This window comes from Penicillium waksmanii (genome assembly GCF_028829765.1).
Source record: "Penicillium waksmanii strain IBT 27052 chromosome Unknown utg000010l:1.0-3698451.0:1.0-3701458.0, whole genome shotgun sequence".
Classification (NCBI taxonomy): domain Eukaryota; kingdom Fungi; phylum Ascomycota; class Eurotiomycetes; order Eurotiales; family Aspergillaceae; genus Penicillium; species Penicillium waksmanii.
In genome coordinates this window covers 3186789-3212164 of record NW_026643256.1, presented here as the reverse complement: position 1 = coordinate 3212164, position 25376 = coordinate 3186789, and the positions used below count along the sequence as shown (strand labels likewise).

The following is a 25376-nucleotide window of genomic DNA, read 5'->3' as shown; positions in this document are numbered from 1 at the left end:
GTCATGAACTCGAGCGTCCCATGGCGTGAATCCCGTTGGCCAGCTCCAGCACCCTCTGCTGTGCCTGTCCCTTTTCCAACTGGTAAGCCCTATCCCGTGGTTGGACCCCTTTCAGATCCGGTTCCAGTTCGGGTTCCAGTCGCTTCTTTGTTCAGCGCTAACGGTTTTACTCCAGCGACCCCTGCCTATATCCCAGTACAAGCACGCCGTAGTCTGGCACATAGCAAATCAACCCAGCCTGCCACAAATGGATACCCTCCCCAGCCCGCCATGCCATCTACCGAGTCGGATCCGCGACCTCGAATGGAGTTTCCACCGGCTGTCCGCAGCTACGTACAACGGTGTTTTGCCCCCGAGAACCAGGTCGCCAGCGTCGACACCAAGGAGATGCAAGAGAAACTCCGCTTTGTCATCACCGACGCCGCTGAAAACCACAAACTAGAGATGATAGACTGGGAGCGTCTCGCTCTGCCGCAAGTCATGATCCAGAATGAACGCAATAAGATCCTGGCCAACCCGAGTGTCTCCCACTGGGGCATGTCCAGTCAACCATCCTCCCCAGGGGATGCTTCGCGCAAGCGAAAGTCGACCGACATCCATCAAACCGAGAACTCCCCACCATGGAGAAAAGCTAACAATAATCGCAATCGTTTTGAAGACAGAGTCACTCACCCTTCCACAGAGAAGCGCCCCCGCATGACCACAGATGACTCGAGTAAGTCAAAAGCTAATTTGGAGATGAGGAAGCGGCGTTTTGAGGGTGCCGGCGCCACCTACGGAAATTCGGGCACCTCTTCCCCTGTCGACTCTCCGGCGCGCAGTGAACCCGACCAAGGACCCGTGATTGGCCGATGCCAGAAATTGGAGAAGAACTACTTCCGTTTAACCTCTGCCCCGAACCCGGATACTGTTCGCCCACTGCCCGTTCTCCGAAAGGCCTTGGATCTTTTAAAGAAGAAATGGAAGCAAGAGAGCAACTACACCTACATCTGTGATCAGTTCAAGTCCCTCCGCCAGGATCTGACGGTTCAGCACATCCGGACCGACTTCACAGTGACCGTATATGAGATTCACGCACGTATCGCCTTGGAGAAAGGGGATCTTGGTGAGTATAATCAGTGCCAGACTCAACTCCGGGTACTTTACGCGCAATCGCTAGGCGGGAATCCGACGGAGTTCAAGGCGTATCGTATTCTCTATTTCATTTACACCCGCAACTGGACGGCCATGAACGATGCTCTAGCCGACGTGACTGCTGCAGACAAGAAGAACGAGGCTGTTAAGCACGCCCTCGATGTGCGCTCCGCGTTGGCACTCGGCAACTACCATCGCTTCTTCCAGTTGTACCTAGAGACGCCCAACATGGGCGCCTATCTCATGGACATGTTTGTCGACCGCGAGCGCTTGTCTGCCCTGGCCGTCATGTGCAAAGCGTAAGTTGATTCGTCTCAACCCCTTTTCGAAGGCTATTTACTAACAAAACTATAGGTACAAACCCGATGTGAACATCCGTTTCATTACAGAGGAACTCGGTTTCGAGTCGGATGAGCAGACCGCCCGTTTCGTCTTGGAACATGCCCCAGCAGAACTCCTTGAAGAGCGAAACGGGTCCGTCAGGCTCTTGACCGGCAAGGCCGGGCTCGTCTTCGAACAAGCCAAATCTGAAGCGCACCGTGTCGTCGACATCAAAGGACAAATCTAACCTGGGCCCTTCTCAGTCCGCTTATTCCTTCTGTCCCGGAAAACAGTTTTCAATTAATTACCCCTAGGCTGGTCCCTGGATCCCGTCTACTCTGCGCCACTACCTTGCCACTACCTCGCCTTGGTAGATTCGGCCCTTTTTCTATCCCATTTCCACCCCTAGCGACAGGCGTTTGGTCGACCAAAATTCTTTTCCACGTCATATCACCCCGGAGTTACGTTGCGTTAGCACTTGGTCTCCTTTTTCTTCTTTTATTCCCATTCTATCCCCCGGTTCTATTTGTGTTTTGAAGCCCGGTACAGCATAGTCGAGGCCAGCGCTGCAAGAACCGGCACGACTGATTGTCGAGGTACTGTTGCGCTGTGCTGGCTGTATTGGTGCGAGGGTGTCGCTGGCGCACCTCAGTAGATATTGGCCCATCTTGAGTACATTTAAGCAATGCAATTCTTGTCAGTGTTTTATTTTTACAGTGCTAGTATTGTGGGACGAGCAATCATGATCTTAATCTTGAGACTCCTTGGTAGATCTAACTAGCAATGTGCGAGTCTAATAGTATTATATCTTTGCCTCCTCTCGTCATCAGGTAAGCTGAGTTCACAGGTTGCAAGAAATACATTCTCAAGCGCTTTGCTGAGAGTCTTATCATCCGGAGCTTGGTATATGGGCCCATCTATCAGTGATCCTGTTACTTCAATAATCCAGTTCGAAACCATTCCAGTGCCAGTGCCCTGTCCAGTCTCGATTTGCTTGGTTTTTCGTTCGATACGCACATGGCACTCTATCCACTTATCCCTACTGAACTCTATATGGGGAGGCTCGAAGGTACAGTTATCTGGCACAAGGCACAATGTTAGCAAACTCGCGACTGGCTCGATAATTATTGGGGTTGATCTTGGTACTTTCGATCGGTTTTACCCAGTCTCTTATCTCGGTGGCTAGTATGCATGCTGGTCAATTCTGGAGGTTCCGAAGTATACTTAGGCGCAGGAATGATCTTTATCCCACCTTACTTACCTGTTGCACCAAGTTGTCCGCTGCTGGGATTCATGACCTCCATGTTTGTCGTATTGCGAAGTATGCTGGTAGATATGAATTCTGCTGGTAGGAGAGTTATGAGTTAATGAAATAGAAAAAAGAAAAGTATCGTTATTTCTCTACTTTATAACGTGAAAAGACTCGGAATTTTGCCGTCAATATGCTCACATTATGTCGGTTTTTGCAAAGGCCTTGACCTCGACGAACAGAAATTTGGCGTGTTTGACATTATTAGTGGCAGTTCCCTTGTAATTGTATCTGTGGCTGCAGCGAAGCGCAGCACAAACATGCATGTCGGTACCTGGAAATGCAAAGGCCAGTCTTGATAACAACCATACATGTTTCAACGATACTAGCCAAGGAAAGTCGCTTTATATCCGGTCTAGCATCTCGAATAATAACTCTTTTATAACATGAGTCTATCAGGATCTTGTAAGTACCATCGAAGCGAGCTCGAAGAGAGGGACCCTTCATTTCCTGCTATGCTAGCTTTTGCGGATTCTGAAAAGGACTTTCCCCTTGTGAATATTTAGGTGCGGTCGGAAAAGACCTAGTAATTATTCCAGGTGCACTCGACATCAATCATGATTTCAAATATTGAAAGAAAATATGGAGGCTTATGGCAATCGCGTTATTTTATGGCTCCTTTTGCCATTCCGGACACAGCCTCGCAGGCAGCGTTGAAATTATCCATTTTCATCTTTTTCGATCCCTCAGATTAGTCTCCTAAATATTGACGATGAAACGTTATTGATTTGAGATAGTTAATCCATTCATAAACTTTAGGCTAGTACACTTTCCCAAAGAGGAGAATGATACCCAAATGCGGCCAGAAGACTGAGGCACCAACTCCGGTCTCACTGAGGAACAGGTGGCTCAGCCTCGTTGCTTATACACTTCCAAGGTTTACTATGCTTCCCCTGGACTGATCACAATGCACAAAGAATAAGCACTAGCAGATATGTTCTCTTGAACAAGGCTGAAGACATTATTTAAGAGTATGAATTGCACCCAATTAAATAGAAAAAAAAACGTATCAATCCAATCACTCACCACCATGCCACGACTTTTATCAGGGACCTTTGTTGGTCTCCTCGTATTATGCAGTCTATCCCTCACAACCATCGCTACACCAACAGCAACAGGGACCTCCTCCCCTTCCTCCCCTTCATCATCAATATCCCTACCAACACTCTCCCCAGTCCACCATGCCAAAACCCCCACCCTCTCGATTGAATACTTCGACTCTGGCCCAAACAACACCACCGCCCCAGTCGCCATCCTCATCCACGGCTTCCCATACTCACTCGACACCTACATCGACGTAGTCCCAGGCCTAGTAGACGAAGGCTACCGCGTAATCGTACCCTCACTCCGCGGCTTCGGCGGCACAACCTTCCACTCACCAAGCACACCACGCAGCGCCGAACAAGCCGCTTTAGGCAAAGACGTAATTGACCTAATGGACGCGCTGCACATCGAAAAAGCCATCTTCGCCGGCTACGACTGGGGTACCGTGGTCGTCAACGCCGCCGCCGCACTCTGGCCACACCGCTGCACCGGCATGGTCGCAGCAAACTCCTACCTAATCCAGAACCGCGAGACAGCGTGGTCCGTCGCGCCGGCTACCTCGTTCCCAGTGAAATGGTACTATTACGTCTTCCTCACGCCGTTCGGATACAGTTCGCTGGCGAACGATACAAAGGGCTGGGCGGAGGTTCTTTGGTCGAGGAATAGTCCCGATTGGACATTTACAGAGGCCACGCTCGATGCTGCAGCGCAAGCGTTACGGAATCCAGATTATGTCGATATTGCGACGGACTTTTATCGAAATCGGTTGCTTTATTCGAAGGGGGATCCGGCTTATGCGGATCTAGCGGCCAAACTGGATAGTCAGCCTGTTATTGTAGTTCCGGCTGTTACGCTTGATCCGGATCAGGCTGTTGTTTTTCCGGCGACGGATGGGAGTGCGACGGCGAAGTATTTTACTGGGAAGAGGGTGCATCGTATTGTTAAGGGGTGTGGGGAGGCGATTCCGTTGGAGAAACCGCGGGTTTTTGTGGATGCTATCTTGGAGGTTGCAGGATTGGGTGGGAGTTAGATAATGAGCTATGCAACTATTTAGTATCTGGGTACGGAGTAGGTAGAATCGAATAGTGGCATTTTAATATCAGATTTGCATGACCTCGTCCATGCTTTTAAATAGTAGTACTATTAGTGGACTCGAGGTATATGCCTGACGCGGCTCAGCCCTATGTTTAGTTGACTCCATACTTCGCACTCCGTACAGCCAGCGTTGAAGAAGTCCAAGCTCCGAGACCAGTCGAATTCGAAGATACTATGTATCCCAATTCTAGACCTGAGACCACCACATCCCCACCAGCGGTGGAGCAGCCGCGGTCCACACCCAAATTGCTGCCCGATCTTCGAGGCCCTCGCCACCCAACCCAACCAGAGTGCAACCCCAAATTACAAAGTATGAAGTATTGTACGGATTACATACTCTGTAAATTCACCACGGTTGAATTTCACGGAGTCCGCCGCAAAATAACTACCGTGTGACCACGGGGTTCCTGGGGTTCTGTGGCATCCACAAAAGCACCAATGCAAATCCAAGGATTCGCCCCCGCCACGGTGGGTCGCAGCGCGTGGCAGCCGTGGGTGGAAATGGGTCCGACAAGATCTCACTGGCCGAGGGATGTTCCGTCGGCTTCGAGAAATCGCTTCTGCGTCGTGTCCTTGGTTCTGGCCGCTTTGCCCCTGTGATTCCCCCGGTCGGTTGTGGTGCCTGTGCGGTTCCTTTAATTAGATCCATGCATGGTACGGGGGACAGGGTACAGAGCACGAGGGCTGTGTACTCGTATGTAGTGAGAACTCTGCAGTTGTGATTCTCTGTCCTTGATTAGCTGTCGCTCTGCATATGAGGATATGCAGAGTGCAGAGTGTAGTGCAGAAAGGACAAAGACTGGCTAGGACTGACATCATGGGATCGGCAGAGTCAGCTGAAGTTGAACCCTGTGATTGATGGTGATGGTTAATAGATCACAGTAACCATGGAAAAAGGATTCGATAGATATTTGAGTATGGTACGAATAGACTGATACTTAACCATAGGAGCTTGAAGGGTTACAACGACGTGTATATGCGCAGTTAGGTCTATGTTTAGGCTATCCACGGAGTACATACTGATACTATTTCATTCATTCATCGTAAGTCTACACAGACGAAGTGGATGTATAGGATAGCATAGTTAGTAACTATAGCATACTTGTCGTTAGACAAAGAGTATGATCCATGGACCCGGGGTAGTTGTTCCACGGGCTGAGAGCCGGTTCCGTTCTTTGTTAACTCTTGTGTGATCTGCAATAGCATTCTACTGTAATACTAACTACTGCTAGTGTTAATGTTCATAGTAGCCTCATGCTGACAGCGCGTATGTGTATTACCAGGAAACCCTGGTGGTTGGCGCGTAGCAGGCGAATGGCAAAAGCAGATGGAGGGTCAGAATAATTCGCATCATAAAATAGTCTAATTTTCCGTCTATAAATCTACGAGTAACGCTACTCGTACCTACTCGTACGCAATACCATTCACCATTCATTCCCAGCCTGGTTTGGTGTCCACCAGTTGGAACGGCAATCACCCTGGACTCTTGCGCAACTCACCACTTCCACTTTCTCTTCCCCCCTTATAATCCCCCCTCAATCCTTCCCCTCTGTCGCGATGAAGGTAAGAGAACCCCTTGCTGTTTGGAATATCCCCGTGCTGCGGTGTGCTCGGACTGAACTAACACTAACTCTTATCCAGGCTATCCGACGGTCCTTGAAGGGGAGAAAGAACCCAAACACCACCACCACAACCACAACCACCATCACCACATCTCCATCACCCCCAAGTCAGCCCTTGCGATTCTACCTCCCAAGAAGGTATGCTATGAGCACCCCTTGTGTGATCTGTTATTTTTGCCTGCTGCCTGCTGTTTCTTGTCTACTGTCGTTGTGCCTGTCCCTGTACCTGTCCTGTTCCACTCCCCCAACCTCCGCCAACTTGCGCTCACTCGCCCCCGCTGAATATTCTGCCCCTCCAAAGTGGCTCCTCCCACCCAACTCCGATCGCGCTGACCGCATCTCCTCCAGGTGATCAAAGCTCTTTACGACTACACCCCCGAACCAAACTCCCAGGAATTGGCCTTCAGCAAGGGCGACTTCTTCCACGTGATCAGTAGGGAGGACGACTCCGACTGGTACGAGGCTTGCAATCCCCCTCATCCCTGACGCCCGCGGCCTCGTCCCCGTCTCCTTCTTCGAAGTCATCGGCAAAAACGAAAGGGATAGTGGGGGCTCCTCCGATCTGCAGAAAAACGACCATCACGACTCGGGATTCTCCGATCGCACTCCCGTCCCCGATTCTTCTCCTGCCAAATTCGCCCCCTTCAGAATGTCCGCCCTCGGCAAAGGCCAGGGCGCCATGGTCTACGGCATCGTTCAGTATGATTTCCAGGCCGAGCGCCCCGACGAGCTGGACGCTCGCGCCGGCGAAGCCATTATCGTCATCGCTCAATCCAATCCTGAATGGTTTGTCGCCAAACCCATCGGCCGTCTCGGTGGCCCCGGTCTGATTCCCGTCTCTTTTATTGAACTGCGCGACATGCAATCTGGCCAGGCTGTCACCGATCCCCTCGAGGCTGTGCGACGCGCCGGTGTTCCCAAGGTTGAGGAGTGGAAGAAGATGACCGCCGAATATAAGAACAGCAGCATCACCCTGGGGAAGATCGAAGCGGGCGGAGGTGGTGGTGCTGGTGGCGGCGGTGTTGTGGCCGTCACCACCGGTATGGATCAGATGGCTATGGGCCAGCAAGGCCATATGAGTCAAAATGGTGACCCCTACGTAAGTTGATTGCCGGACTTGCGACATACTACTTTTGTTTGGGATTTTTGAGGCTGATTTGTGTGTGCGCACGTTTTCTAGGGATATCACCAGCGCAACGCTAGCAAAGGAACTCTCACATCACAAGGCCCCATGTCCATGTCTCAGCAAGGACCCCAGCAACCCTACCAGCCACCCCTTCTCGCGCCAGTTGCGGCCTCAATCCCCCGATACTGCTTCGACAACGACAAGTACTGGTACATCATTGAGGCCAAGATGGAAGACGGTCGATGCTGGGAATTGTCACGCTACTATCACGACTTTTACGACTTCCAGATCGCGCTGCTAACGCAGTTCGAAGACGAAGCCGGCAACCGAGGACGCCCACGCACACTCCCCTTCATGCCGGGCCCCGTCACCCACGTCACAGATGCTATCTCCAACGGCCGTCGCCAAAACCTCGACGAGTATATCAAGAAGCTCATCTCCATGCCCCCACATATCGCCCGCTGCCAACTCGTCCGCCAGCTCTTCGGGCCGCGCCAAGGCGATTTCGAAATTGACCCGAGCGCCTTTGGTGAAGAGGCCCGCTACTCTGGCGACTCCCATCACTCCTCCTCTGGCGTGGATCCCTCGCAAAGCGTTTCGCGACAGTCATCCCAAGTCCCAATGAACTCGTCGCAAGACCGCGTCTCTCAGCAGCGTGCGCCGGGCCCTGCATCTCTCTCTAATGGTGGTCCACCGGCCATGAACCGCCAGCCCAGTTCCCTCACCCAGGCCTCGGGAACGTCTAATTCGAGCGCGATGAAGGTGAAGGTCTTTTTCCAGGATGACTTGATTGCCATTCGGATTCCCTCGGGCGTTACCTTGCAGCATTTGAAAGATAAGCTTTCGGACCGTCTGAAGATTCAGGAGGATATCATCGTGCAGTACCGCGATGAGAGTTCTGGGACATATGTCGATCTGATATCGGATGCGGACCTGGAGAATGCCATGCAGCGCAACACCAAGTTGACCCTCTTTGTGAGCATCGCATGAGAGCAAAAGAAAACAAAAAAAAGTTGTTTTGATCTTGTACTCTTGAGATAGACATGTTTTGCTGGGTTGTTGTGGCGATGCGCTGGCATCTTTTCTTGGTTTTTCTTCCCACATTGGCTTTTTTCTTCTCTTTTTCCCCCTTGGTTAATTCTTCTGGCTGTTCTTTAACTCCCTTCGCAATGGGCATAGGTGCATAGGCGTTTCTGTATTGGGCTTTTTTCCTCTCTCAAAGTTTCCCTGTGCTCTGTCGGCCCTTTCAGCGCTTACACCTGGATCTTTTCAAGAGTTTGGATGATCGTGGTGTTACGAATATGATGCGAGATATGTGGCATGGCTGAATATTTTCTTCCCCCTTCTTCTCCCCTTCTGCGTTAACGTTAACGTTAATGCTTACGCTCTGCAATGTCCTCGGTCTCTTCATGCTTTTATCCCGGTCAGCCGACCCTTTTTTGTTTCCCTTGATACGGCTCTGCCTCTTTCTTTCCTTCTCCTTTTCTATGTCTCTCTTCCTACACCGGACCTACTGTTTCCTTCTGTTTTACCTATATTCTCCCGTTTGATGTTTTGGGTTTTATACCCTGGTCTATCTTGACTTGTACATATGCTGCGCTCTGCATATACAGAAGGATTTCTATCTAGGTTAGCTGCATCCTGCTTGGTAATCGAATAATATGAAGCACTAGCTATTTGTATACTTCTCGTTTGTATGACTGGTTAGTTATACCATACTGGCACATGTATCTAATGTAGCCCTCTTCCGACTAATCTGGTCACATGACTCGGTCATCGGCCCGCACTTTTCGCCCGGCAACCGCAACGGCGCCAGACGCACTCCGATTAGTCTTTCTCGTCTTTGCCTCTGCTGATATACTTGGGTTCGAGCCCAGTCCTCTCACTTCTCTCTCTCGTTCCAAAGTTGCCTAGAGTTGATTTGCCTCTAGGCACAGGCACTATATCCAACTCCCGACAAACGGTCCCGCCCGACGAAAACAATTCCTGCGGATAGGTAGAATACCTCGGCTACAACAATCACAAACCGCAACTGCATTTTGTACAGTATTCCTCTGCGGCAGCGAGCGAGTGTCTTTCTTTCCTTTTTTTCACAAAATCGCACATCACATCCGCCACGCCATGAGTAGACCATCTGCGAAGCTCTGCGCAAGTTGCTCCCCGGCATTACGGCCCCGCGGCCGGGCATTGCGGTCTGCGACTCCCACACCGCTGCGCGTGAGATCTCGTTCATACACGACTGCCACCACCCATTCCTCGCCTCTGCTCTGTTCCCGTCCTCATGTCCCACATGCTGCCCTAGCCACCGGGTTGCCGGTGAATGGCCTCCGACTACAGCGCCGCGCGCGCGGGTTGGCGACTGCTACCAGTGAGGGGGCTGCGGGGGTAGATTCGAAGGCAGGGCCTGTGGATGGCCCTATGAAGGAGTATGATGTGCGTGTTGAGGAGGGCCGGTTACGGGATGATCCTTATCAGCGAGGTGAGTTAAGATGAATTTCAATATATGTGGATCTTGCCACGGAATATCCCAGTCGAAGTTGCAGACCGGATGGATGGAATAGTTGAAGCTAACAATATCAACCCGCTACCTCCAGGTATAATCCAAAATCTACAAGACCTCTTCGAAGCGCTCAAATCCTACCACCCGCCTACCGTCGTTCACCCCACCCCAGAATCCCTCGACCTGCAACCGAAGCAGTCCTTCTTTGGCTCTCTCTTCGGCGGCGGCGCAAAGGCAGCGCAGACCTCTGTCGTGCCGGATAATCTGCCAAAGGGCTTGTATATGTTCGGAGATGTTGGTTGCGGAAAGACCATGCTTATGGATCTGTTCTTCGATACGTTGCCGGACAATATCAAGACCAAGACGCGAATTCATTTCCACAACTTCATGCAAGATGTACATAAGCGCATGCATGTCGTGAAGATGAAGTACGGCAACGACTTTGATGCGCTGCCTATGGTTGCTGCGGACATTGCGGAGAAGGCCAGCGTGTTGTGTTTCGACGAGTTCCAGTGTACAGATGTGGCGGATGCAATGATTCTACGAAGGTATTTATCTCACCCTTCCCCTCCTCCTCATATCGCCAGAGATATCCTTTCAGAGACACATGTACTAACCCATCCACTCACCTAGACTTCTCGAAGTCCTCATGTCTCACGGCGTCGTCCTAGTCACAACGTCAAACCGCCACCCAGACGACCTCTACAAAAACGGCATCCAACGCGAATCCTTCATTCCATGCATCAACCTCCTCAAAACCGACCTCAACGTGATAAACCTCAACTCACCCACAGACTACCGCAAGATCCCCCGCCCCCCTGCAGCAGTCTACCACCACCCGCTCGGCGAAAGCGCAGAGCAGCACGCACAGCGTTGGTTCGACGTCCTAGGCGACCCGATAAACGACCCACCCCACCCAGCCTCTCAAATAGTCTGGGGCCGGACAATCAACGTCCCCCGCGCCAGCGGCAAAGCAGCCCAATTTACCTTCAATCAGCTCATCGGTACCGCGACCGGCGCAGCCGATTACCTCGAATTAGTCCGGCATTACGACGCTTTCATCGTGACCGATGTACCCGGGATGAATCTGAACCAGCGCGATCTAGCGCGCCGGTTTATCACCTTCATTGATGCGGTTTACGAGAGTCGGGCGAAGCTGGTTCTTACGACGGAGGTGCCGTTGGCGAATCTCTTCCTCTCGGCGGAAGATGTGAAGGGTGCGGGTGTCGGCGGGGATCATTCCGATCTATCGGATGCGATGCGTAATTTGATGGATGATTTGGGGATGTCTGTTGCTGCGCTGAAGAATACTTCTATTTTCAGTGGGGATGAGGAGCGGTTTGCGTTTGCGAGAGCTTTGTCGAGACTTTCTGAGATGGGGAGTAAGGAGTGGGTTGAGAGGGGATTGGATATTGAGGGTAAGTCAAGTGAGCAGAGTAAGGAGGAGGAGGCTGCTTGGAAGAAGACTAGGAGTCATTGGAGTGAGGATAATATGTGATTCGCCATCGTTTAATGTGTGGTGATTATATTTGTTCTTCCCCTCTCAGGGTGTTCCTTTTCCTTTACGTGTTAGATAGATGATGGCGATGATGGCCGCAGGCTTGTATAGATGATCCGATCGGGCAATAGCATTCAATCAATACCCATGTACTCCGTACTTCTTTCCTGGTATTTACCCGATTAGTAAGACTCAGCCAGTCAAATCTACTGTAATAATGTACTAAGATATGGATTTGCGATTCAATTGCTGTTCAAGACTGGTTCGGCCGAGATGTTTCCGACTGCAGAATGGCATGACGTCATATATCGGCATCAGCATCAGCATCAGCGTTGGTCTGGCCAGCAACTACGAGTACATACAATTATACTCTCAACCCCGCCTAAACCGGGAGTGTATTATTAATTTAATAAGTACTAAGCCAGAGTTGCTTACATGTAGTTATTGTTCTAGACTAATAGGTTGATCCGGGATTAATCAAGCCTGTTCTGAATGTTCGATGCTCTGCCGCAAAGCCCGAAGGGAACGAACCCACAAATGGGAGACGCATTATTCGCAATCAGGTTTTAAATGCCGCTGTAAATCATGGGAAGCTTGATCCTTGGGGGTGGACTTACTTGTCTTTCCGTGACTGCTCCCATTATTGGCGCGTTATCCTATGACCGGAAACTGGGTCATGACTAGCTCATTCCCCGAATCCAGTTTTCCGCCGCGGAACTACATGATTTACCCTATGGTTTCGGGTTGGAGGTGTCGGCTTTACTCCATTGGGTCTTTACATATGCCGGATCGGTGGTTGCTGGACTGGGTGATTGCATGATTAATTGTGTTTTGTCGATTGGTTGGTTGGTGGGTATGGGTTACATCATTCATGCTCAATGGTCGATGATGCTGCTATTCCCTGTGATATATAGGCCATTCCTCTTGTACGTAGCTGGCTTTCTTCGAATTCTTTTTACCTAATTCCGCACATCCACTACTTACTATTTTCGAATTTCTCGAGAACAATCAAGTCATCATGGCAACTACAGCTGCGGCAGAAGCAGCCGCCGAGGCCAAAAATAACTCCATCTCGGCTGATGGAAAGTTTGCAGACATGCAGAAAGATACCGTCGAAATCAATGGTAAACAACATATGTCCACCGACTATGGAATCAAAATCTCAGACCCGGATCACTGGCTCCGTGCTGTGGGCGACTCGAGCACCGGACCATCACTCCTAGAAGATCAAATCGCTCGCGAGAAAGTGCGTTTTACCAAACTATCCATTCAAAAATTGATGCAATAACCAGACTTGTATTGACCTCTGGCTGCAGATTATGCGCTTCGACCACGAGCGTATCCCCGAGCGAGTTGTACACGCCCGCGGCACAGGTGCATTCGGAACTTTCAAGTTATTCGAGAGCGCCGAGGACGTAACGACAGCAGGTGTTTTGACGGATACATCTCGCGAGACGCCGCTTTTTGTGCGCTTCTCCACTGTACAGGGGAGTAAGGGCAGTGCGGATACGGTGCGCGATGTACGCGGCTTCGCGGTAAAAATGTATACGGCTGAGGGGAACTGGGATATTGTGGGCAATAATATCCCTGTGTTCTTCATACAGGATGCGATTAAGTTCCCGGATGTTATTCACTCTGTTAAGCCAGAGCCGCATAATGAAGTTCCCCAGGGCCAGAGTGCGCACAATAACTTCTGGGATTTCATTTACATGCATTCCGAGACCACGCATATGAACTACTGGGTGAGTTTGCGCTCTTGATATTTATGTGTCGACCGTTCGGCTCGGATCTACTACCATTATGAGAGAATGGCGTTGCTAACGAGATGCAAATTAATGCAGCAAATGTCTGATCGAGCTATTCCACGCTCGTACCGCATGATGCAGGGCTTCGGTGTCAACACCTACTCTCTCGTTAACAAGGAGGGCAAGCGTCACCTTGTCAAGTTCCACTTCACACCCGAACTTGGTGTCCACTCGCTCGTCTGGGACGAGGCTTTGAAAATCTGTGGTCAGGATCCAGATTTCCATCGCAAGGACTTAATGTCCGCCATTGAAGCAGGCCAGTTTCCTCGTTGGAAGTTCGGTCTACAGCTTCTTCCCGAGGAGAAGCTTGACGATTTCGACTTCGACCCGCTGGATGCGACGAAAGTCTGGCCCGAAGAGCTAATTCCTATCCGATATATCGGTCAGCTCGAATTGAACCGCAACGTGGATGAATTCTTCCCACAGACCGAGCAAGCCGCCTTCTGCACCAGCCACATCGTCCCCGGAATTGACTTCTCCAATGACCCTCTGTTGCAAGGACGAAACTTTTCGTACTTCGATACGCAGATCTCGCGGCTCGGCGCTAATTGGCAGGAATTGCCCGTGAACCGGCCCGTCTGTCCGTACATGAACTTGGTCAATCGGGACGGGGCCATGAAACATCGCATCTCAAAGGGCACGGTCAATTACTGGCCCAATCGTTTCGAAGCGAATCCGCCCGCTACGCCAGCCCAAGGGGGATTCACATCCTACCCAGAGAAGCAGCAGGGCATCAAGGCGCGCGCTCTGTCAGAGAAGTTCAAAGAGCACTACAACCAAGCCCAAGTCTTCTACAACTCTCTTTCGGAGATCGAGAAGATGCATCTGGCCAAGGCGTTCTCCTTCGAACTAGATCATTGCGACGACCCGGTCGTCTACAAGCGTATGAGCGAACGCATCGCAGCCATCAGTCTCGATCTCGCAAAGACAGTCGCTAAGAACGTAGGCGGCGAGACGCCGACCAAGCAGCTTAGAACAAATAATGGCACTAAGGCGAAGGGTCTCAGTCAACTGGAGTATATGCCAGAGAAGCCCACCATCGCGACGCGACGAATCTCGATTCTAATCGCAGACGGCTTCGATTACAACGCGTACAACGCCATGAAAACGAGTCTCGAGGCGCAGAATGCATTCGTCTTCACCATCGGTTCCCAGCGCCAGGGCGTCGTTGCTGACTCGGGCGAAACAGTCGTGCCGGATAATTGCTTCCCGGGGATGCGGTCGACGCTGTTCGACGCGGTCTTCGTTCCTGGCGGTAGCCATGTGGAGACCCTTGCGAAGAATGGCGTTGCGAAGTTCTGGATTACTGAGTCCTTTGCTCATCTGAAGGCTATTTCTGGCGTTAATGAGGCTGTGCCGTTTATTGCGCGCCAGATTGGGTTGGATGAGGTGCAGAGTGCGAAGAGTGGGGAGTCTTTGACGGATTCTTATGGTGTTGTTACCGGGTATGGTGATGCGTCAGGCTTGAAGGTTTCAAATGTTGGGCCTCAGGCGAAGGGGTTAGCGGAACGCTTTATTTGGCATGTCTCGCAGCACCGGAACTGGAACCGTGAGCTGGACGGTTTGGCTGATCAGATTGCTGCGTAAGTTCAAGTTGTTGGCTTGGGCTTTGCGGTGTTTACAAGGGGTAGCATCCACATATGGGTGTGTTTCTGAAAATTTAGTTATATGATTATACGAATAAATTGTATGAAATTAATGATTGGATTTCTTTTTTTTCGGGATTTCCCCCTCTTTCGTCGATTGTGGCTTTGGGCTTCGCGCGGAATCTTGCATTACTGCTGTGAACCCTGGTGCCTGAATTGTCTCCGTGGGTACCCGTGTCGTGGTAATTGTCGCATTCTTTTCATTGTGGATCAATGCGACGGTCAAATCTACATATCGCGTTAAGGCCAGGTTTCTTTTAAAGAAATCTATTCCCCACATCTCTGAATTCTCCGGCACTGGTTGCTACTTACTGTTGGACCGGATCAGCGGGATTGAATTGCCCAGTGACACGGGGAGGAGAGAAGATCTGAATCGCGCGTGACATGAATACTCTGCTTGAACCAAGGCAGGGAAATTGTCAATGTCACTTTGAAATAATACTCTATTCCAAAAAAAAAAAAAGAAGTAAATGTTCTGTATATACATAAAAAGAAGCAACTTGTCTCAAAACTCCATCTCAAAGACCACGCGCATACTTCGCGGTGTCAGGGCATGCTTAACATGCTTGCCAATGGCCGGTGTTCCATCATTCATAGTTACACGCAATCATGGCACCGAAATTTCCAGCCATTTATTTCTGAACCAACTCGAGGCAGAAGTAAAGTGTAGGTCCTTTTCTGTGAACGTGTTCCACCCCGGGACTTAGACTTCCATCACTTATCTCTCACCACTTCCGGCTCGCGACACACGTCGCGCTTTCCATATCTTCAAGTCCAACTACCCATTTGATTATTCGACTTTCCTATCTCTACTGCTCTTCGATAATTCTTCTTCTTCCCCGCGGTGGTATCGGTGAGACCTGGGATCACCTGAACGCTACGATTGGGCGGCCACTTTGAACATGCCATACCGGCTTTCGCGTTCGACGCGATTAAGTGCGGTCATTGCAATATCAACATGCTTCTTTCTGGGGGAAATATCATGTCAGTGGAGATAGGTCTAGCTTTCGTGAGCGCGCTTACTGACAGACGACAGTGGGGTTCTACACACATTCGCTTGCGTTGATTGCGGATGCATTCCATTATGTGTGTTAAAAATTGGAGAACTCAGTTGCGAGGATTTTCACTAATTGGTGTTTTAGCTGAGTGATTTGCTGAGTTTTGTGGTGGCTTTGGTGGCATTGAAGGTATGTCTTGTTACTGCCAGTGGGTAGTTAGTATGTGGGGCACGAACATATATTTATTGATATTGACCAAAATACTACTAGGTTTCCGAAAATAGCGATTCGCCAAAAGACCTCTCCTTTGGCTGGCAACGAGCTCAATTGCTAGGGGCTTTTTTCAACGGAGTTCTTCTATTCGGATTGGGGATCAGCATCCTATTGCAATCCATTGAGCGATTCATTGAGTTACATCGTGAGTTTTTCTGCTCGGTTCAATATTGCACACACTGATAAGCGTTTAGGTGTCGAGAATCCAAAACTTGTTTTCATTGTTGGGTGCATTGGACTAGGATTGAACATAATCAGCGCATTATTCCTCCATGGTAAGTTTGCTTCCTCGAAGAACCATAATTGTTGAATTAATCGAATAAAGAACATGCGCATGACCATGGTCCACCACCATCTCTCGAAGCGGGTCCATCGCCCATCAGCGAAGACGGTTGTGAATCGATTACAAAGGTATTGCTCCAATCCGAAAATTCAGAGCGTCATAGGTATTGACAATACTAGCACCACAACCACAAGCATTCGCATCTCGAGAAGGACCAGGGAGCAGATTCGGGCCATTGCCATGAACACACCCATGGGCAGAGTCATGGTCATAGCCACGGCCACGGCCATGGACACGACCATGGCGACTTGGGAATGATGGGGGTGCTACTGCATGTCCTGTGCGATGCGGCCAATAACCTTGGTGTCATTGCTTCCGCACTAGTGATCTGGTTGGCCAAATATGACGGCCGATACTACGCAGACCCGGGAGTCAGCATAGGAATTGCCTTGATGATAATGATATCCTCTATCCCTCTTAGTAAGTTTTCTTCTCCAGTCAATTCTGAACAATGCCAACAAAACAATAGTCCGACGAAGCGGTCATATCTTGCTGGAAAGCGCCCCAATAGGGCTTGACCTAAGCGACGTACAACATGACCTAGAAAAGGTAGCGCTCCCGCATATAGATTCTTACAAAATTTCGCTGATCAAGATATCAGGTCCCTGGCGTCCACTCCATTCACGAATTGCACATCTGGCGGCTTAACCAGCAGAAGACCCTCGCATCAGTGCACGTTGTTGTTTCCGATCCCTCTGTGAGCGGATTTTTGAAGACTGCTAAGACGATTAACGAATGCTTTCACGCTTATGGAATACACTCTGCGACCCTACAGCCGGAAGTTTTAGCCGAAGGGGACGCTGTGTCGCCTGTCGATAGTGAGAAGAACCCCCGATGCCAAGTGGTTTGTAGCACTCTCTGTGAGGCCCTAACCTGCTGCGGGTAATCATAATGGCAAATATGACAATGTCTGATATCAACCACCCCCAAGTGGTCGAGCTGTAACTCGACTATTTCATCTTCCTTGGTCTAGTGGTCATGATTTCCGCTTGTCATTAAAACCGATAAGCGCGGGAGACCGGGGTTCGATTCCCCGAGGGAGAGTTTCTTTTTAGATATACATTTTTCTTTACCTTTCCAGTACATAGCATGATTGATAGAGCCAGATTTGGCGACGTTTTTCGTCAACCACCCAAGTGGTCGAGCAGTAACTCGACTATCATATCTTCCTTGGTCTAGTGGTCATGATTTCCGCTTGTCATTAACACTGATAAGCGCGGGAGACCGGGGTTCGATTCCCCGAGGGAGAGTCCTTTTTTGTCTTTTTGTTTTTTTTGGGGGGTTGCATTATCTTCTAGAACTGTTGGTTGATGAGGGATTGTGAAAAAGGACTAAGAAGTCAGAAATTCTAGCTAAAATGTTAGCAACCTTAAAATCATATCAATTTTTTCTATACCCTAAACCTTATCATCGCTGATATGCTTTCAATATCTTGCTGCCTTAGATAGCCTTGTCTCTTTGTGAAACTCGAGAGGTTCATACTAGTAAGAGGCACATTTTGACCAAACAGGTCGCCAGACGGAACTGCTCCGCAGGTGATCATTGCCTTTAAGGTTTTTACAGGAGTCTCAGATGCAGCTCGATAAGATGATAGTCAAATAAGAACGGTTGAAATTGAATAGCTCCACACCTACCCTGAGGCGCGGGGGGGACTCCGCCATGGAATTGCCTATCAGTAGCCATGCTTTCATTCCGATTCCGCATCAACGGTTCCACGAAAAGCCCCTCATGCGGGGGCTAAACGGGGCACAAGGAGGGGCCAAACGGGGCACAAGGAGGGGAGTAAACACTGTGTCATTCCTTTTTCCTTTTAATCTCCTTGATCCAGCTTTCTCTTCTCAAAATACCCCGAACTATACTGCAGCTTCCCATCTTCTTTCCAACATGACCGTCCAAAACTGGCAAATCCAAGCGCAAAAAGGCAAAGACCTTTTGGAGAGCTCAGTGCCCAAACAATGGCTTGCACCTGCTGACCAACTGCCGCCTGTTACACAGAAAAATGTAACCGACTTTCCGAGGAAGAGCGGACTTTTGACCGATCGGGAGCTCGGAATCACGGAGCTATCGGCAACCGAATTGACAAGCGGAATGGGAAAGGGGGAATTGACAGCCGAGGAAGTAGTTGTGGCCTTTCTCAAGCGGTCTGTCTTGGGACATCAGCTGGTGAGGAGGACTACACTGTCGGGCTAGGTGATGATATACTAAGTGCATCTAGCTAAACTTCGCGACGGAGTTCCTGGCCGAGGAGGCAATCGCTCGAGCTAAGGAACTGGATGAATTTTATAAGGCGAATGGAAGACTTATTGGGCCTCTTGTGGGTAGAACCCAGGGAAGTGCGTGGATGTATCGGTGTGCTAATAAAGCGACATGCAGCATGGTGTGCCTATCAGTGTGAAAGAACATATCGGTTTCAAAAATAAGACCTGTCATACCGGCTATGTCGCATGGTTGGTGCAAAATAGGCCATCCATGGAGGAAATTACTGATCATCATGCAATAGGGTTGATAGAGTCACAACTCAAGATGCACACCTTCTCCAATTGCTATCTAAGGCTGGTGCAGTCTTTCATGTTCGCACCAATCAGCCACAAGCACTAATGGTACGCCTACAACCTTTAGACCTACATTTTTACTGACCAATTATATTAGCATCTTTGCTCCGAGAATAATATCACTGGGAAAACCTTGAACCCTCACAACCGTACATTAACACCCGGTGGCTCCTCCGGCGGCGAAGGTGCCGCCGTAGGTTTCCGGTGCTCACCACTTGGAATCGGTACTGATATCGGTGGCTCGATTCGAGGCCCAGCTGCCTTTTGCGGTGGCTATGGCTTCAAACCTACGTCGATGCGTAACCCGACGGTGGGAATTGAAGTTGCTGCTGTCGGACAAGAGTCAATCCATGGGGTGGTGGGCCCAATGGGTCCAGCTTCAATCGAAGACTTGGAACTTTTCCAAAAGGCCATAATTGACCAGGAGCCCTGGAACGATGAGACATCGTTAGTGCCTCTGCCCTGGAAGACTGTCACTCCGACCCGAGATATCACCGTTGGCATTATGTGGGATGATGGGTATGTTAGACCTCTAGCCGAATCTCTGATGAACCGCTGCTAAAAGAATTATATAGTGTTGTTCGTCCTCATCCTCCTGTCACTCGTGCCCTTCAATTCGCGAAGGAGAAGCTGGTTGCAGCTGGGATCAAAGTTGTCGACTGGGAGCCCTATAAGCATGCTTATGCGTGGGATGTCATCGTAAGTTTAATATCTACCAGTATCTACCAAGCGAATACCCCGCTGACAACTCACAGTCCGCACTATATTATCCCGATGCTGCTGGCCTGCAGCGCGAGATGCTTCGCAAATCCGGCGAGCCAGCGCTCCCGCTGAGCGAGTGGGCCTTTTCATACGGACGCCCCAACCCGCTCACTCATCATGAAACCTGGAAACTGCAATTGGAGCGCGACATTTACCGTGACGAATATAACGCGCTTCTCAAGAGCCGTGGTGTTGACTTCATCATCTCGCCTAACTACTCCGGAGTCGCTGCTGTGATGGGCGAGTCACACTACTGGAACTACACCGCAATCTGGAACTTGTTGGATCTTCCGGCTGTGACTCTCCCTTCAGGCTTGAAGGTTGATCCGAAGCTAGATGCCTTGACAGAAGACCACAAAAACTATACCCCTCGTAATGAGGCAGATGAGCGAGAGTGGGAAAAGTACGAAGGCCCGGAGAGATATGAGGACGCGCCTATTGCACTGCAGATTGCTGGGCGACACTTCAAGGACGAGGAGACATTGGCTGCCTCCAAAATTCTGGAAGAAATCATCAGGGATGGAAAGAAGGGAGTTGCTGTTTGATAAGACTGTACTGGTTTGAGGAATATATGTAGGAAGTTGGTCTCTTCAAATTCCAGAATGCAAAATTTCCTATACCTTGCCATCGCACTCCGGGTTCCTGTTAGTCCCCAGTATTTGCAATATTAATTTTCCCGCCGCAAGTCTGATTCCAATGGTTGATGTGTTAAAGCTCGCCCGATCGGCTTATTATTGCAGAGGGTTTATACTGATATCCTAAACGTCACAGGTAAAAAAGCAAAAAAGCAAAACAAAAGGTAGATGTTGAAAATTTAGAGGGCTATGTGCCTGGTGGATATCACCCAGCTCTTATCGGAGATACCTTTTCTAGTGGCCGCTATAACATCGTTCATAAGCTTGGGTTTGGTGGATATTCAACAATTTGGCTTGCCTGGGATACGAAACGCCTGCGCTATGTAGCGTTGAAGATACTGACTGCGTGGTCCTCGCCAGACAGCCATGAGGGGGATGTACTGCATTAACTGATGAAGAGCAACCTTACTCATCCTGGAAAGCGATTCATCCCGCCCCTACTTGACTAATTTTGGTTCCACAGCCCAAACGGATATCATCAGTGCTTAGTCGGAGAGCCTGCTGGTGGTAGTATTGCTACATCTAAGGAGAATAGCACAAACTTGATGTTTCCCCTGGAGGCTGCTAGATCTACCGCTGCCCAGCTTCTTTTAGGCCTTTCCCACTTGCATGCAAACGATATCTGCCATGGAGGTCAGAATAACAATGATACCTTTATATCTCAATTAATTAGTTCTCCATGCTAATCAAAGGTAGACCTCCATCTACGTAAATTTTTCTTACGTATTCCAGACTTAGATGGTCCAAGCATACATGAGCTATACCAGCGCTTTGGTAAACCATTTGAGGTTCCTATCCATCGAGTGGACGGAAAGCCTAGCGAACCTCACGTACCGCCCCATGCTATATATCCATGAGTTTAAGTACACCTGCCGATGAAGTGGACAACCCAGAAGTAATCATTTCAGACTATGGGACGTCCTTTATTATATCACAGACACCCTCGCCGACTCTCTATACCCCAGCGCTTCACCAGAAGACCTTTTCAATGAACCCATCACTCAACCTACCGCAGCTGATATATGGACCTTAGGTATCAACTTGTATGAGGTCTTGGGTGAGCGTCCACTCTTCGAAACATTTTCCTGGGATCGAGATAATATTTTCCCCGAGATTACCAAAACACTGGGGCAACCACCTGCGCGTTGGTTGGACTCTCGGGATAAATGCTCCGAATTCTTTAAAGAGGATAGGTCATGGGTTGCTGACTTCCGCCGTATCAGTGTCTTCCGGCGTCTGCGTCAGCGCCTCTGGGAAATTGGCCGTGGCGAGACAGAACAGACGTGTGAATGGGATGTTGCCGGTGGTGAACTAAATACGCTGGAGGATCTGCTCAGAGCTATGGTGGCATTTGAACCCGGGGATCGATCTACAGCCAAGACACTCCTAATTATAATACGTGACATACGGTATTTTATGAATGGCTGGGCCCTGTGGGGCGGCTGACTAAGAAATTGTAGTATGTACCTGTAGCCAAAAGCTAAAACAACAACATCCAACACTTTCCCCTTCTAAATATTTCACCACCGCATGCCATTTGGACAAACTATGCTGTCCACCACTACAAAATTCCTCAGAACAAATAGAAGGCTCCTTAATTCGGCAACTTATATTGCAAACTTGCACATCACTGCCAGCTCCCTAGTCCAACCTTCTCAACGCTTTACACAGAGATACCACTGGCAATTTCGAAGAATGGCTTCATCAAACTCCTCGGCAAGCACACATGAAAAAGCACTAGCGGCACTAGCGAGGTTGACTAGGCGCGATCCGCCTCGAAATCCGTCCAAACGGACCCCTGACAAGGAATCTCGTAATAACCTCGCTGATTGCATCGAGAAAGCTCAACAAGAAGCTGGCCTGCATACTTGGGGATTCCCCATTTACCGATGTACCTACAAAAGTGACGCCGACTGGGCCGAGCTTTTATACAGGTACCAATGGCATGTTTCTCACTCGCTGGAATACTATAATGGCCTAGATATGCTTGATAGTTACCAGACAACTGTCTTTGAAGACAAATCTTTTTTTGAAGATGCGAGCACAGCAACTATCCGAGAGCATTTTCAAAAATGGTCAACGAATGCTATTCAGGAGTTAGGGGGATCACCTGGAATGATCCGGGCGTTTAATGTTGGTGTTGTGCGTTATCGATTCTGCCTTTTTGTGAACGAAGAGTCTTTGCAGAGTGTTCTCCGAGCGCCGATTGATGACTGTATCAATAAGGATGCATTTGTGAATATGTTGTATGGTTGGTGGAAGCCAGAGTCTATTGAAGATTTTAGTCAAGAAGGTCTTGAGGATGTTGATAAGCCAGAAGACTTGCTTGAGGATGGCTATGAATCTGTCGAAGGGTGCACTTTGAAGGATGTCGGGTGGATGAAAGTGGCCTTGTGTGACGCGGGCCTGGAGGGGTATCAAAAGATGGGGGAGGGTGGGGAGTGGGAACGGCTATATGAGCGTCCGCATGAAATTTGCTATAATATATCGAACTTTTATGCTCGGCGATAAACCAGGCACTTATGTTGAGCAAGAAAGTTTGAAAACAATATGTAGATATTCTCGCAGTTCGGGTGCGAGTACGGGATCAAAACCTCAGCCCCTTGACGATCGCCAACACACCCTCCACAAAAGGCAGGTCCTAGGTGTTCGATGACGAGACAAAGTCAACTTTGGGAGTGGACTAATGCAGCTGACTTCCCTTCCTCGCATATTGGTACTACTCTTAATACAGTCGTTCGTATAAGAGTCAGACAATGATCTAAGCCAAGATCAAGCCAAGGGAAAGCCAAAGGCTTCATCGCGATGAAACACAATACAAAAGAGAAAATTCTGAAGGAGCATCACTAAACCTGGTCCCCTCACGACAGGGGCGGGAAGTTTAAGCCTTCAGCCTCATGAGTTGTAGACTTGGCAAAGCAAATTGATCTATAACTTTAAGCTTTCACTTGACAATGAATCAGCTTGAGACAGTTTATATGCCCTTAGCCAAACGAACAGTGTTCTTTCGTATGTTTAGAAGTTTTTCCTCCATGAGTGTTCAATAAATTCGGTATTTTCAGGTCGAGATGAATTATATTGATAGCGGAATTTTATTGTTAGTCAAGACCCCTGGACAGGAAGTCCGATGGTAAAAGACTATAAGAAAATGAAATGCCGGGCCCCTATTATAGAGCCTATGGCCTGCAGCTATAGATGGGGTCCGAAACATGTAGATTGGTTCCCAGAGACCAACATGATTCTTTTTTTGTAACAAACCGTCCCCCACCGGGGATTAGGCTCGTGTAGGTGAGCAGTACTGCAGGAGTCAACTTCACACTTCAGATCGAAAACATCTGGTGAGCTGTTTTCGCCATTGGATACCATGATCACTCGGGCACTACGACGACATGAGCCAAGACGAATTTTGAGTCAATCTTGAAAGCCCGATAGCCCTACGAAGCCTCAACCTTCTTGAACCTTGGAAGATGAAAGATGAAAACGAGGTGGAAGTAAGCCTTGTCCAGGCGACGCCCGGGCGACCAGGCAGATATGGCGGATTTGGTGTTTCGGACGAAATATATAAAGGTAGTAGTACGTCCATGCCCTTTCGACTATACTTTTCACCCATCCATCTTCTCAAGTTCAACTCCCGAGGTCTCATCTATCCAATCCATTCTATTGTCTATAGAACAGAACCATTCAGAGGCTAAATTAAATCCATCACCATGCGTTTCTCGGTCATGCTTCCTTATTTCGTGGCTCTCGCCGCTGCCGCTCCGGCTCCTGTGACCCCTTTTAAATCCAACCTTGTGGCTCGTGACTGCAGTATGGACGGTACGTACCATCCGCATCAATTTGATCGAGATTACTGCCCCGCTGACGTTATTCGGTTGATAAAAAGCCTGCATTGCTGGTCTGACAGGAACTGGCTTGGATTGCGGTACAATTATCGCCGAGTTTCTTATGACGGCCGGGACCGATGGGTTAACTCTCCGTATGTAAATGAACCTAGTATTTCTGAACAATCTATACTAATACAATCCAGCCTTCCTAATTTCGCAACTTCCCGAGCTCTCTCCTGGGTGTATTGTCTCCGCCATCGGTGGCGCGGTAAGGAAACTACTATGCCAGGCTTCATTTTTTGATAAAAATTGCATGACTGACGATGCATATAGGGCGCATGTGGAGATTGCATTGGCCTGTGGTAGGCTAGATACATTGTGCTCTCCTTTCTTCCACTCGATGTCATCTAAGGCAGGTTGGTAGTATACATGTTAGGTTTGTATGTTTGATTGTTTTGGTATTTTTTATGTTACGTTTTTCAGGCACATGGGGTCTGTGCTCACCACGCGAGATCAATGGATTCACTCTCAAACAAACTCTCCTTCCTTCAAGCTTTTGGCCATCAGCCTTCGTTCTTCAGAAGCCTCACTCTTTGCTGCTTTGACTCCTCCAAATCAATGGTATCATCTGCTTGTTCTCTCACCATGTCGCGTAGTTCAACAGGGAGTTTCCCTAATACTTCTTCCATCGCCTTTTGTCTTTCCTTCCACCAATTGTATCTCTGTAGGGGCACTTTTGCAGAAGAGATAATGCGTATGTACGGGTCAATATTTCTAATTTCAGACACTGTACGGCATAGTTATTCGAATCTATATTACTTAACCAGTAGTATCAAGAATCTTGAAATGAGGGACACAGCCCAGGCCGACCATCCAAGTCTTTCAATTT

The 25376-nt window shown here is 49.3% G+C and overlaps 11 protein-coding genes across 11 annotated transcripts; all 11 read left to right on the top strand.

Annotated features, from left to right (window-relative positions):
• Window positions 1-3: 3 nt before the first annotated feature.
• Window positions 4-1702, top strand: N7481_013161 (uncharacterized protein; the record flags this gene model as incomplete). Its single annotated transcript, XM_057272380.1, has 3 exons — window positions 4-82; window positions 176-1433; window positions 1489-1702. The coding sequence occupies 3 exons, from the start codon at window positions 4-6 to the stop codon at window positions 1700-1702; spliced, it is 1551 nt and encodes a 516-aa protein (XP_057116568.1).
• A 2092-nt stretch (window positions 1703-3794) lies between these two features.
• Window positions 3795-4838, top strand: N7481_013160 (alpha/beta fold hydrolase; the record flags this gene model as incomplete). Its single annotated transcript, XM_057272379.1, has 1 exon — window positions 3795-4838. The coding sequence occupies one exon, from the start codon at window positions 3795-3797 to the stop codon at window positions 4836-4838; it is 1044 nt and encodes a 347-aa protein (XP_057116567.1).
• A 1622-nt stretch (window positions 4839-6460) lies between these two features.
• N7481_013159 (phosphatidylinositol-3-phosphate-binding protein BEM1) lies at window positions 6461-8641 on the top strand (the record flags this gene model as incomplete). The annotated part of the gene is made up of 4 exons (XM_057272378.1): window positions 6461-6466; window positions 6545-6663; window positions 6988-7624; window positions 7706-8641. 4 exons carry the CDS (start codon window positions 6461-6463, stop codon window positions 8639-8641), a joined length of 1698 nt encoding a protein of 565 aa, XP_057116566.1.
• Window positions 8642-9772: 1131 nt separating this feature from the next.
• N7481_013158 (AFG1/ZapE family ATPase) lies at window positions 9773-11649 on the top strand (the record flags this gene model as incomplete). Its single annotated transcript, XM_057272377.1, has 3 exons — window positions 9773-10130; window positions 10183-10699; window positions 10785-11649. 3 exons carry the CDS (start codon window positions 9773-9775, stop codon window positions 11647-11649), a joined length of 1740 nt encoding a protein of 579 aa, XP_057116565.1.
• Window positions 11650-12667: 1018 nt separating this feature from the next.
• catA (catalase catA) lies at window positions 12668-15041 on the top strand (the record flags this gene model as incomplete). The annotated part of the gene is made up of 3 exons (XM_057272376.1): window positions 12668-12895; window positions 12966-13391; window positions 13491-15041. 3 exons carry the CDS (start codon window positions 12668-12670, stop codon window positions 15039-15041), a joined length of 2205 nt encoding a protein of 734 aa, XP_057116564.1.
• A 961-nt stretch (window positions 15042-16002) lies between these two features.
• Window positions 16003-17600, top strand: N7481_013156 (putative di-, tri-valent inorganic cation transporter; the record flags this gene model as incomplete). Its single annotated transcript, XM_057272375.1, has 9 exons — window positions 16003-16084; window positions 16137-16186; window positions 16243-16287; window positions 16369-16516; window positions 16566-16646; window positions 16697-16782; window positions 16834-17134; window positions 17184-17263; window positions 17316-17600. 9 exons carry the CDS (start codon window positions 16003-16005, stop codon window positions 17598-17600), a joined length of 1158 nt encoding a protein of 385 aa, XP_057116563.1.
• A 998-nt stretch (window positions 17601-18598) lies between these two features.
• Window positions 18599-20573, top strand: N7481_013155 (putative glutamyl-tRNA(Gln) amidotransferase subunit A; the record flags this gene model as incomplete). Its single annotated transcript, XM_057272374.1, has 7 exons — window positions 18599-18877; window positions 18930-19028; window positions 19088-19161; window positions 19215-19314; window positions 19364-19785; window positions 19842-19965; window positions 20022-20573. 7 exons carry the CDS (start codon window positions 18599-18601, stop codon window positions 20571-20573), a joined length of 1650 nt encoding a protein of 549 aa, XP_057116562.1.
• A 57-nt stretch (window positions 20574-20630) lies between these two features.
• On the top strand, window positions 20631-21520 carry N7481_013154 (uncharacterized protein; the record flags this gene model as incomplete). The annotated part of the gene is made up of 4 exons (XM_057272373.1): window positions 20631-20672; window positions 20828-21040; window positions 21146-21296; window positions 21396-21520. 4 exons carry the CDS (start codon window positions 20631-20633, stop codon window positions 21518-21520), a joined length of 531 nt encoding a protein of 176 aa, XP_057116561.1.
• Window positions 21521-21538: 18 nt separating this feature from the next.
• Window positions 21539-22109, top strand: N7481_013153 (SR protein-specific kinase Dsk1; the record flags this gene model as incomplete). The annotated part of the gene is given in 2 exon segments (XM_057272372.1): window positions 21539-21558; window positions 21572-22109. The coding sequence occupies 2 exon segments, from the start codon at window positions 21539-21541 to the stop codon at window positions 22107-22109; spliced, it is 558 nt and encodes a 185-aa protein (XP_057116560.1).
• A 249-nt stretch (window positions 22110-22358) lies between these two features.
• Window positions 22359-23174, top strand: N7481_013152 (uncharacterized protein; the record flags this gene model as incomplete). The annotated part of the gene is made up of 1 exon (XM_057272371.1): window positions 22359-23174. One exon carries the CDS (start codon window positions 22359-22361, stop codon window positions 23172-23174), a length of 816 nt encoding a protein of 271 aa, XP_057116559.1.
• A 1196-nt stretch (window positions 23175-24370) lies between these two features.
• Window positions 24371-24853, top strand: N7481_013151 (uncharacterized protein; the record flags this gene model as incomplete). Its single annotated transcript, XM_057272370.1, has 4 exons — window positions 24371-24479; window positions 24547-24639; window positions 24691-24755; window positions 24821-24853. 4 exons carry the CDS (start codon window positions 24371-24373, stop codon window positions 24851-24853), a joined length of 300 nt encoding a protein of 99 aa, XP_057116558.1.
• Window positions 24854-25376: the final 523 nt, after the last annotated feature.